The sequence below is a fragment of the Pteropus alecto genome, unplaced genomic scaffold (assembly GCF_000325575.1).
Source record: "Pteropus alecto unplaced genomic scaffold, ASM32557v1 scaffold164, whole genome shotgun sequence".
In the NCBI taxonomy this organism is placed as follows: Eukaryota; Metazoa; Chordata; class Mammalia; order Chiroptera; family Pteropodidae; genus Pteropus; species Pteropus alecto.
The window spans coordinates 4342263-4356892 of NW_006439568.1; the positions used below are offsets into that span (position 1 = coordinate 4342263).

Below are 14630 nucleotides of genomic sequence, written 5' to 3' on the forward strand. Positions count from 1 at the left end.
TTTAATACACAAGAGTTCATCATTAAAGCATAAAAGGTAACAAAAGGTCAAAGAAGAGATTAGGCACACAAACCATTTGCATAAAGAGCGGACAGAATAAAATATCCAGGGAAATTTTTTGGTGAAAAACACCAAATGGGCAACCAGGGTTAAGAGAAATAAGGGCTGTCGTCATGGGGAAAAGGTGGTTAAGAGCAAATATGGCTCAAGTCTTCAAGATGCTAAAAGGGATCATGAAAATGGACATATAAATATGATATCCAGGGACACTGTTCCAGATTTAAGATACGTGGAACAAAAATGTTTAATAAAACTGTTTAAATGGGGATCTTAGAGTCATACCAAAAAATATAAAATAAAAATTGAAGGCTGTTTTGGAAAAATGCAGTTTAAAAAATTACTTGAGATTTCTATACTCCATTTCTTCATTACATCCAATTATGCTGAGTTAGAGGAGATAGACAAATCATTTTTAAAATCACGAAATTCATTCATCCACTCAATATGTTTAAGTTTAAATGACTGCCACAGTATTCATATGAGGAATAATGTAGGAACGAGCAAGAATATACCAAAAATCTACATAATCCGTAACTGATATTTTTTCAAGGTTCCAGATGTCCTGACATCCCATAATAAGCAATCTAGACTTACCTTTTCTAGTTCTATAAGAAAGCTGTCCAAAGACTCATCTGAGAGTTTGCCAACTTCAAACATTGTGACCGCATGGCTTTTCAAGTTCTGTAATAAAGAAACAAAAACAAAAAAATTAAAATGTATCTTAATAACTACACTCATCATTTAAGTTCTAGTTTTCCCTTTTCATGCTAAGCATAGCATCTTACATTTATATTACACTTCCCAATATATGTAAACCTAAGGGTAGGTGAGGCAAGGGGCTGATCTTCTAACTACAAAAGGAGCCCTCACTAAAAAGTTACAATACTCCCCTTAGGAATATATAAAACAAAACCAGTTGTGTTTTCAGGAATAAATCTAGTACCTAATTTGACTTACTGGTGAAAGATTTCCCATCATTAAAAAGGCAGTGAGAGTTGAGTCAAATAGGAATGCAATACGCTTTGTATATCCTGTAGACAAACTCAAACTGTTTACACTGGCTGTGTCAGCTGAAAAAAGAAAATCATACTTTAAAATCAAGTAAATGAAAATAATTTTTCACTTATTATTTAGAATGAGAAAGTGTTTCATTTTGGCTTTATTAAATAACGAGGAAGTACCAAAAGCAACGGTGTCACCATAACAGGTCCCAAGTCCTATCCATCTCCAACAGAGAAAGTTTTAAAAAAATTAAGGCACTCACATTTGTAAGTAAATTCCTTAAAAACTAATTATAAACCAAGACTTGATCATTGTCAGATCAATAAGACTAACTAGCCTAACCTCTTCAGACAAGTCGCCCGGCTACCTGGAGAAGGAATGAGAACCACTCTGTGCTCCTCTCCCAACTTAACATGAAACCATGGCAACGACCACTATGCTTTACTTCCCTTTGCGCTCAGCCCATGTTATGGCCTCCCCTCACTCACCAGCTAGCAAGCTCTTCCTCTTTCTTGGCCCAAATATCTCCATGAAGGTTTCCTGAACCTCTCTGGGCAATAAGGGGGCTCTTCCTTTTTGCTCCCCACAAGCTCTGTAACACTTCTCACATTGTTGTGGTTTTTGTGATTATGCTGCTTCCTCTCTCCCTACACTTAATTCTTCGAAAGAAGGTACCATAATCTTGTCAATTTCATGCCCTTAAGACCTAGCACAGTGCCCAACATATTGATAAGTATTCAAAGGCTGCATGTTGAATGAATGAAATCTAGAACAAAACTATAAAATAAGTCTAAAGAGTTCACTCTATGAGTGTATATTAAGACACAGGCCACATCTACAGAGAAACTCCAAATTAAACTGAGTAACTGCTAACCTGGATCTTCCTGACTGTTTGTATCAGTGTCAGTAGCCGACGAAGCTTCTTGTACAGGACTCCTGCTTTCCCCGCCATCCCATGACAGGAGCATCTTTTGTGGATCTAAAGTACTCCTATTAATAAAGAAATCATTCCCTTTTTAGAAATCATATAAATGACCTTATATAAAAGCAACTACTGAAATTAGCACTTAAATTATAACCATCCAAACCCAGTCATAGTCAAGCCTGAAACCGAGATGTAGCCCACATGCAGCAAGGCTTCTTAACCAAGACCGTGGCCAGGCGTCAGGGATTTAAGAACGCTTCAAAGTTACATGTGATATTGTAAATGTTTTTTTCTAGGGAGAGGGTTCTTAGTTTTCATCAGATTCTAACAAAGATTCATCACATACAAGATCAAAAACCACTATTATATAAGGTTCACTTCAAATGACAGGGTGAATAAGCACAATTTTTCTAAGTGAAACTAGTTTTTTTCAAAAGGAAACTCTAAAAGCTCATAATAAATAAATGAGTTACTTTAATCTGTTTATGGATGGAACATTTCTCCACGACGAATGCAGTTGATCCAAATTTATTACTTGTCCCTTCTTATGGGCAAAGCCCAATCGGCAATACATTGAAACAGCATTCTGCAAGGAATATAAGAGAAATGAGCAATTAAAATAAACGAGACATCAGAATCTTTGTAGAGATAAAATATTATAGACTATGCCTATAGCGATCCTGAAACATTTTCGGCCCATAAGTAGAAAAAACCATTTCAATAGGCAGACTCTTCCCCTAAGGTCCTCAGATCGTGAGAGAGGGAATGCTTCTATGTGTAGATTTTTAAAACATGTGTAGATTTTAAAACATCCAGTTCTCCGCCTGGCCCTCCAGAGGGCTAGCCCCGGTGGAGCAGAGCCTGCTGCTCTAACTGACCTCATTACGAGACATCCACCAGCCTGCTTCCAGCTCTGCACAGCAGTGTGAGTGCTCCCTTTCACTTTGTGGGGTGGAATCCTGATTGAAGGCCTTTACCTTGCTCTTTCCTGTCTTGTAAGCACCCCTTTACTACACACACTTCCTCTGACAGCTAATGAGAATCTCACCACCTCTGTTTCTCAGTAGCTTATCAAGACAAAAACCTATAAAAAAATCCATTCAGTAATTACATTATAAGAGTATAAAAATACCTACCTTCACCAGAGATAAGTCTATCTCAAGGACATTTGCAAGCTAGAAAGGAAAATAAAAAATTGTTTTACATTCTTAGTTATCGCAGTTGCAGCAGACACTTTAACCATAATCAGCAAAATTTTTAAATTATGAATAATTGAAAGACTAAATAAACTCTGAAATCAGAACTGTTTTTTTCTATATCTCTAAGATACTGATAGTAGTACAAATCTAGGTAGTGACCTTAACTTAAAATGTTGATTTCTTACTCTTTGATTTTGTCTAATTTAAAATAAGAAAATTCCTAGGGCAACCAATAGTCTACAGTCTCCTACAGTCATGCAACAGTTAAAGACAGGGATACTTTTTGAGAAATGTGACAGGCAATTTCCTTTTTTGTGTGAACATCACAGAGCACTTACGCAAACCTAGATGTTATAGCCTACATGCTACACTTTTATACAGCTGGCAGTAAGGTAGGTTTGTAAGCGTAAGCCTTACCTTTGGCTTTTCCTTTTGTAAGGCAAGTAACTGACTGAGGCATCCTTTTCAAGAAGGTTATCTCTAATAAATACACTGCCAGCCACAAGACTAGGTAAAGGGCAAGGTCCCCTCCCCACCTATGGCTCCTTTGTTTTAAAGACCTTGATTTCCATGACAGATAATTTGGCCTACTTGTTTTTTGTTTGACCTTGCTGCATGCCCCCTGGCATGCCTTGTACATTCCAGGGCCTACAAGTAAAAACTTTTATTTCTTCAGTTTCCTAATGGTTATTGCTGAAGGGCATCTTGCAATGTAATCAGAGCTGCCAAGGATAGGTACAGCAGTAAAACTGGTTGAGAGGGAGAAGTCTGTGAGAAGCTCACTGGTGCCCAGATGAGTGCCCCAAGCATTTCCGGCTGATGGCAGTACTATCTGGACTTAAACCAGCACAAAACTGTCATTCATTGTGCCTTGATCACTTTAGGAAAGCTATACCTGTCATTAGGCCATAGGAATTTTTCAGTCCCCTTATAATCTTCTGGGATCACTGTCATACAAGCGGTCCCTCACACTGTTATGTAGTACAAGACTATAAAGACATACAAAAAGTTATTTACCAAATTTAACATGCATACACAGAAAGTAACTCAAGAATAGTAACTTAAGTGTATTAACAGTCCATGATCTACCTGTGTAGATTTTTAAAACATTGTCATCATATCATTAAATAATTTTACCTGCATTATACAAACTCAATCTTGAGGTTAAATTCTTTCGCAAGACATTGGTACACTTACCTCTGCAACATTAGTATGCTCATCTATTGAAACAAATATCTTATAGAGCAGAGTTTCAAAATAATCACCTTGCACTCGATTCATTACAAAACCTTCCAGAGGAGGAACTAAAATAAACAAAATTGACTGTTCTCAGTGATACAATTTTATAAAACAAGAAAGTGTAATTCAAATATCTATTTAAAAAGAGAAACCTCCAACTTAAACACTGAATTCAGCTTTTGATTTATTTTATCCACTTAAGTTTTCTAAGACTTTCAAAGTTAAGGCCACATACAACTCTGTCTAGAGAGGATTCTCATGGTACAGCATAAATCCTACGACGAGTCATTTAATCCCCATGGCCCTCTCAACAATTCTGAGGCAGAGGAAATACTAGAGAACATGGACTTGGTAGGAAGGCGAGGGGACTGGGGCTGCTTCAGAATGGGGAAGGCTGAAAAGTAAAGGACTCTGAGTTGCTATACTACACGAAAACTGGGGGGACATAAAGTACCTCTGCCTTTCTCCCATCCCATCTAGAGAAAAGGGGAAATTCACCTGCATGACTGCCACCATTTACTAGCAATCAGCAGTATAATTTGTTCTTGGGGGCTTTCTATTCTGTATCCTCCTCAGTGGCAACAGGACAGACCTTCTGCAGCATAAGAGGCTGCCCAGTCTTTGCTCTCCACCTGAACGTTTATTCATACTCACTTGTTTCCATCTCTTTGGTCCAGATGCTCTAATCCAATTTAATAGAGTGCTCTGCCCAGCTAATAATCAAGAGGCACTACACTTTCCACTGCCATTCTCTGCTATGAGCACATTTCCCTTGAAAATATTCTGGGAAGATGGAGTGCCTAGGCCATAGCAGAAGTTGGGTATCCCTGTGTTCCCTGGGCCCTAATGCCATCTAATTGCACCCCAAACCTAAATTATTCCCAATGGAGAAAATAAGATAAAATTCAAGTGGTCAAAATGAAGATATTGTGAAAAATCACAATGTACTTTTCAGGATATAGGTTCTTCACTTCCGACCCATATTTCCGGTCATCCAAGTACTGTTGAGGATCAAAAGTTTCTTTCTAGAAACATTTTAGAAATCTCATATTTGATATAATTCTTTTCCTATACTATCAGCCGTGTAATGACTAGTGATGGCATACATCTAGTGAACACTTACTAAGTCCCAGGCCACTGCCAGGTATTTTCCATATGCCATTTCACGTAATCCTCTTAACACTGTGAGTTGTTCAATACTATATCCCTATCTTAGAGATGAGGAGACCAACGCACTAAACGGTTATAAATACAAGATTTATATCTAGGCGAAAAGGTTGAGGCAACACTACATTAAGAGAGATGGAATACTCTCCCAAATATATTGTTTTAATAAAAAGTATGAACTAGAGTATACAATCTGTATAAAAATAAAACCACACAAAAAAGGATATATATGTATATGCCTATGTGTGTAGTATACTTCTGGAAGAACATACAAGAAACTTAACAGTGGCTGCTGAGAAAGAAACTGGGTGGCTAGGAACAGGGCTGGGAGGCTAATGTTTTTACATTTTATACTCTTTTGTAAATTTAGAATTTTATATCATAATATTATCTACTAAAAAAAAGTTAATAAAAGTAAATAAATATAAAGGAAAAAAACCTAGGAAGAGCCTAGGTGTTTGTACCACCTAGAAAGTTATAAAGAAAAGACACAAGGAAGGCCTGGCTGTACCTAATATTAAAGGTTACTCTAGTTCGCTGTAATACAAGCAATACAGACTAAGAATAAAAACAAATAAGTGAAAAAAAGGATGTGAGAATTAACCAATATAGAGGGAAATTTAAAGTATGACAAAAATTATGCTTCCATTCAGTGGTAATGAGTTACTGAAAAAACAGTGCTAGCATTTATCCAAATGCGATTGGTTATCCAAACAGAAGAAAACCAAGTTGGATCCTTATTTCACATAAAACATGAAAATAAGTTCCAGACTATGGGTTTGAATATATGACAAAAGTTTTTAAGAATTTTTAGATGATCTATATATTCTAGAAGAACTCTATCCAAGCATAATGAAAATCTAGATGTTACATAGGGTAGATATAAAATGTACAAGTATAGAGTGTGATGAAATAAATATATTTTATTTAGCAACAGACCCTTTAGTGATTATTCCCTTCAAAGTATTTCTCTCCGCACACTGTTCTGTTCCACTACCCGTAGTGCTTGTTTTTTACTGAAACTTATCTGGACTGCTTCCTTTGAAGTCACCTTCGGGTGTCCTTTGTGCTAAATTTGATGTTTCCATGTTATCAAACTCCTTTCCTTTCACAGGTCATTCCAATTTGGGAACAGCCAGGGGTGGCATGGTGAGGAGGGTGAATTCAGCAGATATAATACCAAGGGTCTTGCTTATACCATCTAGACTCCCAGACACTAAGTGAAATGTGGCAGAACATGGCCCTATCATAGAGAAGCCATCCACTCCGCCCTTCTCTGATGCTTCTTTGCAGTGAACTTGGTGCTAATGCGAGTCAGTGTTCAAACTGCTAATCAGAACAGACGGAAATCAACTAACCAAAGACCAATCTTTTCTGAGTGGATCACAAGTGAGACAGCATCAGTTTATCGAATGAGAGTAGGGCCTAGAATATTCTCCAATGGTGACAGGAAACCACTGCCCACTCTGTCCTCCAGAAATCACTTCCTTGTCGAGACTAGTATTTTAAAACTAGTATTTTAAAACTAGTCTTTCATTTGTTGTGGCATCCACGAACCAGAATTAGCATTTCCTTTACTTTTTCAGCTGTCTTCCAGGTTTACAACAGAATTCGTGTCTGTACGCTGTTCAATACACATCATTAAAGAATCATAAACACATAATAACGCAAATAAAGATCAGGACACACCAGAGCATGATAACCTGTCAAGTTCCAGCACTGATATGAGGGAGTCTTTTTGTAATAAGCCTTCTCACCACTCAATTGTTAATAGTGAGGTTATTCTCTGGAATTTTTTGACACTTTCTATTTGATTACACTAATATTAAATATCTTGGTATGGTAAAAGATACCACGAATCATAACAGTTAGAAGATATGCTAGAAAACATACTTGTAACATATAACTTAAATATCACAAGTGCTTCTATAAACTGGTAAGAAATCTAATCTATAGGAAATAAGCTCCACTTTGTGTTAAGGATGTTAACCACATCATTATCATAGCAAAAACCTGGAAATAATCTAAATGACCAGCAATAAGGGAATGGTTTAATAAACTGATACCTCCACAAGGGCCTTAACTTGGGGAAGTGGGTAAAATAGAAAGGGAGGAGATAAACACAAAGATGGCAGTGACAAAAATATAAAGCACAGATAAGTGAGAGTGGAAATGATGTAATGCTATATTACTGAATACACGTAAAAATGTGATGCACTGAACAAGGACTAACAAGTGACATAAATTTATAAAAACAATAATTCAATTTGGGATTGTGAGAAATTTATCTCAGACTTTATTATTTTAATATAGTGCATACGCCAAAATAACGTAAAAATAAAAATACAGAATTTAAGTAAAACCACCACAATGTGTTACAAAGTAACGAGAAGAAATGTATTTCTTTAAAAAAATTCTAACATCCAAGATCCTAGAACGATTTGTGTCTAACTCAGAGGGTGATATGCAGTGCCCAGCACAATACTGAAAAATATTAGCACATACTTACCTGCTATACAACTGTCATCAGATATTGGTACATCCAGATATATAAATCCTTTGTTATATAAACCTAGAGAAGAAAAAGTACTTTGTTTTAGACAGAATACTAAATATCTGTAATTAAAAAAATGATTCTTGATTATCTGTAAAGGTTCTTGCAACTGAATGCTATATGAAAAAGAAAAAAGCAAAACAGAATTAGGAAAGAATTATATTAAAGTTTTCAAATCTTGTTTCCTTCACGTGCTTAAAAATATAAAATTTTTCTTATGATTCATTTGTATAAATTTCTAATGTATATGACTAATTACAGCCATCTTGGAAAACAATGAACCAAGGTCACCCTTCAAACAATAACAAATGTTTAGAAAATACTACTATTTTTACCTAATTGATAAATAACTATTAACTGTCAATGGCTTAAAACAAGTTTTTATGTTGACAAAGACTGTTTCTACTAACCACTTACTATGTACTACATTGTAATCTAGTGATCCAGAGAGTTGAGGGCCTGCATCGATGATCTTATCAACAGCGCATTTCTCAGGCAAAGTGCATATCTAAGAAAAGCAAAATATTTTCAATTAACTTTTGTCCAAATTAACTAATTCATGACTCCTCAAATCTATTCATGTCTAAACCAATGATTACGTATCATTTGTTGAATAAACTATGTATTTTTTCCATTTACTACTCTAGAATTCTAACAAAAAAAGCTACACACATAACCATCAACTAAGGTACTAAAAGATGCTACCAACAGAACCTAAGAGAACAAAGTAACTATATCAATACTTGCGGGTAAGTAATGGGTGTTCACTAATAAGTACCAACATTTACCCATCTTCTTTGAATTGGTATCTGGTCCATTTGTGATTTTGAACCTTTCAAAAATGAAGTTTATTCCAACTCCACATGATCATTATCAGTAACGAGAAGTTCTCTAGCTTATAACACAATCTGACAGCTCTGTTAGGAAGTACTTAGTTAGACTGAAGCAAAATTTCTAAGCCTTTCACTCACCGGATTCAATCTGTCTTCTGGGGTAAAATAAAATGCAAAGAAACAAAAAAGTCCACATGCTCACTTACATTTCTTCAGCCTCACAAAGATGTGACCTGCTCTCTAGGGCCCTTTCCTGTAAATCAACATCTCTTCTAAAATGCATAAGGCTTATATCAAACGTGCTCTAACCACTGGGAATACCATTTCCCTTGACCTTGACATCATCGCCCTATCAAAGCACCTACCACTTTGGTACAGCTGTTCGGCACAGTCCTTAAGAACTCAGGATCCACAGCAAACTGCCTGCGTTAAAATACTAGACCTTTACTACTGCTATGACTTGAGCCATCGCTTCATCTCTCGGTGCTCACTCTCCTCATATGGGAAATGAGGTACAAATAATACATACCTCTGGGGTTATGAGAATTAAGAGACACTATAAAAAGCACCTGGGATAGTGCCTGACACACCTGGCACACAGCGAGTGCTCACATGGCATTAGCCAACACTGTTGGTAGCCACGGCGCTACGTCAGTTCACATGAGACAACTACCTAACTAAACTCTCCTGGTTACTGAACATGAACCCAGTCAAGTCTCCATCATTATTAAAAAGTATCTGGGAAACCCATCAATATTCTAGCCTACTAAGATCATTTTAAATTTTGAATTTGTTTAATTTTCTTCAGGAAAATCAAATAGTGTTATTTTTTAAAAATTACAGAACTATAATTAAAAATGATTTTTAAAACAAAAATCCTATGTTTAACTTTTCGAGATAACTACCTTTATGTCATCTTCTGTGATATACGCAGCCTGCACCACCCACCACGCCTCTATGGCAATTTCCACTGGCTTCACTGGTAGAAGATCACGGGCCGTTTTCCTTCTGAAAAATTTCTGCAATGGTAAAATTTGCAATCAATTTAAAATCACTATTTTCTTTTTCATCAATCATATAATAAGACTGTTTCTAACAAGCTAAATATCTTTTTAAATTCTCATGTTTTAAACTCTGTTATTCTAGATACATTAGATGGAGAAAGTCATACTGCAATTATTTCAAAATAAATTTCTTCAAACACTCATCGTTAAATCTGGATCTAAATCCAGAAACTAAAATGAAAACCAGGATGTCCAAATGCATTTGAAAATGCATACTCGCTTCACCCATTAAGTGAAAACTAGGAGCAGAATGAGCAAAAGACCAGCAGAACAAAATTAATTTTTAAAAACAAATTAAATGTTTTATGTCTTTGACAGTTTTAATTCAATAATCACTTAAGCTATATCCTAGAGAATACTGAGTTGTTTTGCACTGTTTCTGTATTAGGCGTATTTTATTTAATCAGAGAAATTACAATTCATTATTTCTATCACTTAAAAAAAATTTATCTAGGGCAAGAAACGAGAAAAGGAAATGACTAACTTACTTTTGATGATCTACACTGATTCATCAGATCAATGTACTGGTTCCTTCCTATGCCGAGAAGCCTTAGACCTGAAAGAAAAAGCCTTTCCTTCAAAAGCATTTAACACATCTTGAAATGTCAGTACTTTCACAAGTCATTCAGGAAAAAAACCCTTGGCTTTTGTTCATCTTTTGATCACTGACTGACAACCAATATCAAATTAAAAGGAATTCTTCAAATAAAATATAAATGAAAACAAAACAAATGAAGTCAAGCTGACACTTTTGACAATGCTAAATGAGAAAATTTTTTAAAAGCAGAAGTCCTCCCAATTTCAGAGTGTCAAAGTGCACTTCTCAGGGGAATTTTCTTACACAACAGAACTATGCCACACTTCATTAAAATAAGCATAATCTAACATCAGCAAATTATATTAGGAACAACTATGTATCATGCTGTAAAAGTATTGTACACAAGTTTCCTTTCTTCATTTGGTAAACAGCACAGCCCAAGTATCAGAAAACACTTCATTCTCTAGAAATATATAGACTAGTCCTATTATTCTGATTCTATCACTCCAAAATAGTCCTCTTAGACATCTAAAACTAAATCTTACACTAGATTTGCATCATCTGATAAATCTCCCATCAATGATGTTGCGTGCTGTTCTCATCTTTCAAGTGTTAAAGGTTAAAAACACACATTACAATACTGACATGAGAGCATACATGCACAAACATACTCTAAACATTACCTCCTTCAGCATAATTAAATACTTACAGTCAGCAGCAGTAAAATTGGGCAAAGAATCATAACTTTTCTCACTGTTCATAATGTCCTTTTTAAAAGAAAAATAATAAATTTTAAATGCAAAATGTCCTCAGATAAAAATAAGTATATAAATACATATTCCTATAAGCCAAATAGAGAAACGATAATTATCACATGAAACACTGAAATAAGAGTTTGGCAATCTAAAGTATGCATGCCAAATAGTGGCACTTACCACATGGTCTCAACCTAGTAAATGAAGATCAGACTTTCAGGCCTGGGTGTCTCATAGCACTCTCTATGAATCGTAGACAGTTACCCTATAGCTTCTGCCCTGTGGAAGCTATGCAAGGAACATAGACCTCAGGCTTCTCGCCTCTCCACACATCATACCTGTTCCTAGACTCCTACCCTGAGAACAGGCCAAATAGTGTGTCGCAGCTCCATCAGCACACGTCTAAGACATACACCACCACCAAAGCTTCTAACCACTAGGAGCCATCTTTGCTCCTAGGAATCCCAACTAGGACAGAGTTAAACTCAGTATCCAGCTTCTTCCATTTGTTTTTCCAATAAACAACAAACTGCTTACTGTGGCGATAAGGCCCATTTTCAACCCAGAAGCTATACCCAATGGTATAAGAACAGAAACTAGACAGCAGCAAGCACATAACTGAAAGCTGATAAATGAGACAAAACCACTCTCTCTTATCTCTCCCAAACCTATGGACAACACTAGAAAAATAATCAAAGAGACAACAACAACTATTCTACTCACTGAGTAGTGGCCACCTTCAATATGCTACTCTGAGTCTCAGGAAAGGGACTGGCAGAAACCTAGGCTGTCAAGTCTCAAGCTTTACTTTGTATTTCCTCCAAAATAGGGACACAGCAGATGGGACTGGAGAAGGGCCCATGAAGAAGGGGCTTAATGAGATAAGCAAAGGGAGCTCTTGCAAAGAAGCCACATCATAAAGGGAACGAATAACACTGTTCCTACAGGTTCTCAACTGCTTTAGTCCTAGACTTCTCTCTGCTCTTAGTGAGCACAAAACAGCAGCATTAAAATATAACTAAGTAGCAAATGATTAACAGATAAATACTGCCAATTTTCACATACAGCTCACTTAAAAAGAATAACTGGTATTTAAAGTTATTCAACAGAGGCCTAAAAACTACCTTTGGAAAAAGGTTAATATTTGAAAGTTAATAATTATAGAAAGATCAGCAGCCAGGGCTAATGTAGTTCTCTTTTTCTGACACCTGTATTAAATAACATTAGTTCTATACCATCGTTTATTCTTGCTACAGTTAGTAAATAAATACATTAAGCTTCTCTGAGCTTAATATTCAGTTCTGTCACCCACATTTTCAACCTTAATTGTGTATTAAAAGCAATAAATTTTATACACACTCTGCTAACATAAATGACTGATTAATGTTACAAAAGCACAGAGGAAGTAAGGCTTTCAAAAACATAGAATAGACACTTTTCCACTGTGAAAACATTCATAATGACAACTTCTTGTTCGAGTGTGGCTAAAACTGTTAACTTGTAACCATCAGACCTTTTTACACTGTAAACCGAGAAACAATGTCCACTGTGGCTGAGAGTTGCAGAGCTGGTCCTCCTCTGCAAAGTGTCCCTGACATGTAAACCCATCCCATTCCTAATGGTTCACATACACCGTAAACTTGTAAACTCACCTCCATAATCCCAGTATAATATGAAAATGGTGTTATCCTCAGGCCCTTTACCATAATATCCGATAGATGGTAAGGGTACAGCATGAGATGATCTCGGCTATATTTTAGTAGTTCCTCATAGTATTTACGTTCTTCTTTCTTGACATGTTTAACTGGGGGAAAGAAAAAAATTCTCTAGTTTTATCAGGTGTCTTATACTTACATACGATTATAAATGCAATGAGAAATACTTTACAAACAAATACAATTAACAAGAAAAGTATGTAAACTGGAAGAGAATAAATAAAATAATCTAAGTAAGAACAAAGGAGCAATTATACCACAAGGAATGAACCTCAAAATATATAAGTAAAATGTAAAATAGGGCAGATAAGTAGAGAAATAATTCTTAGCAAATCAAAAAGCAAAGAAAGCAAGCATGGAATGTCTCTTCCAAAGTACAAAACATAAGCTACAATTCACCCGATCCCTTACATGTCACTTTACAAGACAGCCAACTCGAATGGGAGTTTTCTATAAAATCAAGTCTATTTTTTAAAATTATTTGCTGGATTTTGATTTAAATGTAAAAAGTCCTCTGACTTACATGGACTGCATTTCAATAGAAAACCTATCTCTGAAATACTATGCTTAAAATAAGAGTAGCACATGGGAGGGCAGATTAGCAAGGCAATAGAATAATCAAAATAATCTAACAAATAAAAAGAAAACATTAAAAATAGAAGTTTAAAAGAAAACATGGAACTAACTATGCTTAAAATTTGTTCCAATTATTACAGAGTTTTCATTTAAGTTACAGTATTTGGAAAATTTACGGAGACAAAAACAAAATTCAAAGTCAAAAATTATTTAGCATAATGTACTTCTATTTTGGCATATTTTCTCATCTAAAGTAAAAAGAGGACATCTAAATCAAAGTTAATATTCTACAGGTAAAATAAAACTTCAAACAATACTCTAAAAAGTAATTATGATCAGAATTAGAAAAATCTCGCTAACGCAAATTGTTCTTAGGTAGGATGAGTCCACATAGAGTTTCTTAAAGTCGGTATACAGAATAATTTCAACACAATGAAATATGTGCTGAAAAGACAGAACTTACAAAAATAATTCAGCAATAGTCTTCCATCTCAATGTGAAAATGTCTCTACTTACCTAAGTTATTTTTATATCGTAACTGATTACGGATACTGTACAGGACAACCTGCTTTTCATATTCTCTCTGTGAATTTCCCAGACTCTAAAAAAAGAAATTTTAAATAGATTTAAAATAGCTTCTAAACTAAACAACAGTACATTTTACCCCATAAAATTTCAAAACCTTGCCCCCTTATTTTGTCCCAGAATCTCAAATTTCCAAAACTGAATGAAGAAGACTTTTTAAATATTATAGTACTAACTTTCTGCTTTGGTTTTAGAGCAAAAATTCAATGTGTTTATTTTCAGTCTGCCATTCGAAAAGGACTTACTGAAATTATGTAAAGTATTCAATATCAAACGAAAGAGCAGTTTGAGAACATAACTTAATGAAACACTAAGTTCTACTTATAAAGATTTCCTTCCTGACTGTGCCCAATTTGTGTGTGTTGGATGGATGAAAGAATGGATGGGTGGTTTCCTGCACCTACATTTTTTAAAATTT

General features: G+C 35.4%; 1 protein-coding gene across 1 annotated transcript in view; it reads right to left on the reverse strand.

Annotated features, from left to right (window-relative positions):
* The window catches only part of FAM91A1 (family with sequence similarity 91 member A1), a 32993-nt gene extending 18734 nt beyond the window's left edge, over positions 1-14259 (reverse strand). The window contains exons 1-13 of the mRNA XM_015592997.2: positions 14144-14259; positions 12989-13140; positions 11291-11348; positions 10532-10599; positions 9885-9998; positions 8564-8654; positions 8102-8164; positions 4384-4490; positions 3124-3162; positions 2461-2573; positions 1937-2052; positions 1018-1130; positions 655-741 (exon numbers count right to left, since the gene is read on the reverse strand). Coding sequence (XP_015448483.1) covers positions 655-741; positions 1018-1130; positions 1937-2052; positions 2461-2573; positions 3124-3162; positions 4384-4490; positions 8102-8164; positions 8564-8654; positions 9885-9998; positions 10532-10599; positions 11291-11348; positions 12989-13072 — 1053 coding nt within the window. The 5' untranslated portion in view covers positions 13073-13140; positions 14144-14259. The remainder of the gene's footprint in view (positions 1-654; positions 742-1017; positions 1131-1936; positions 2053-2460; positions 2574-3123; positions 3163-4383; positions 4491-8101; positions 8165-8563; positions 8655-9884; positions 9999-10531; positions 10600-11290; positions 11349-12988; positions 13141-14143) is intronic.
* Between the last annotated feature and the right edge of the window lie 371 nt (positions 14260-14630).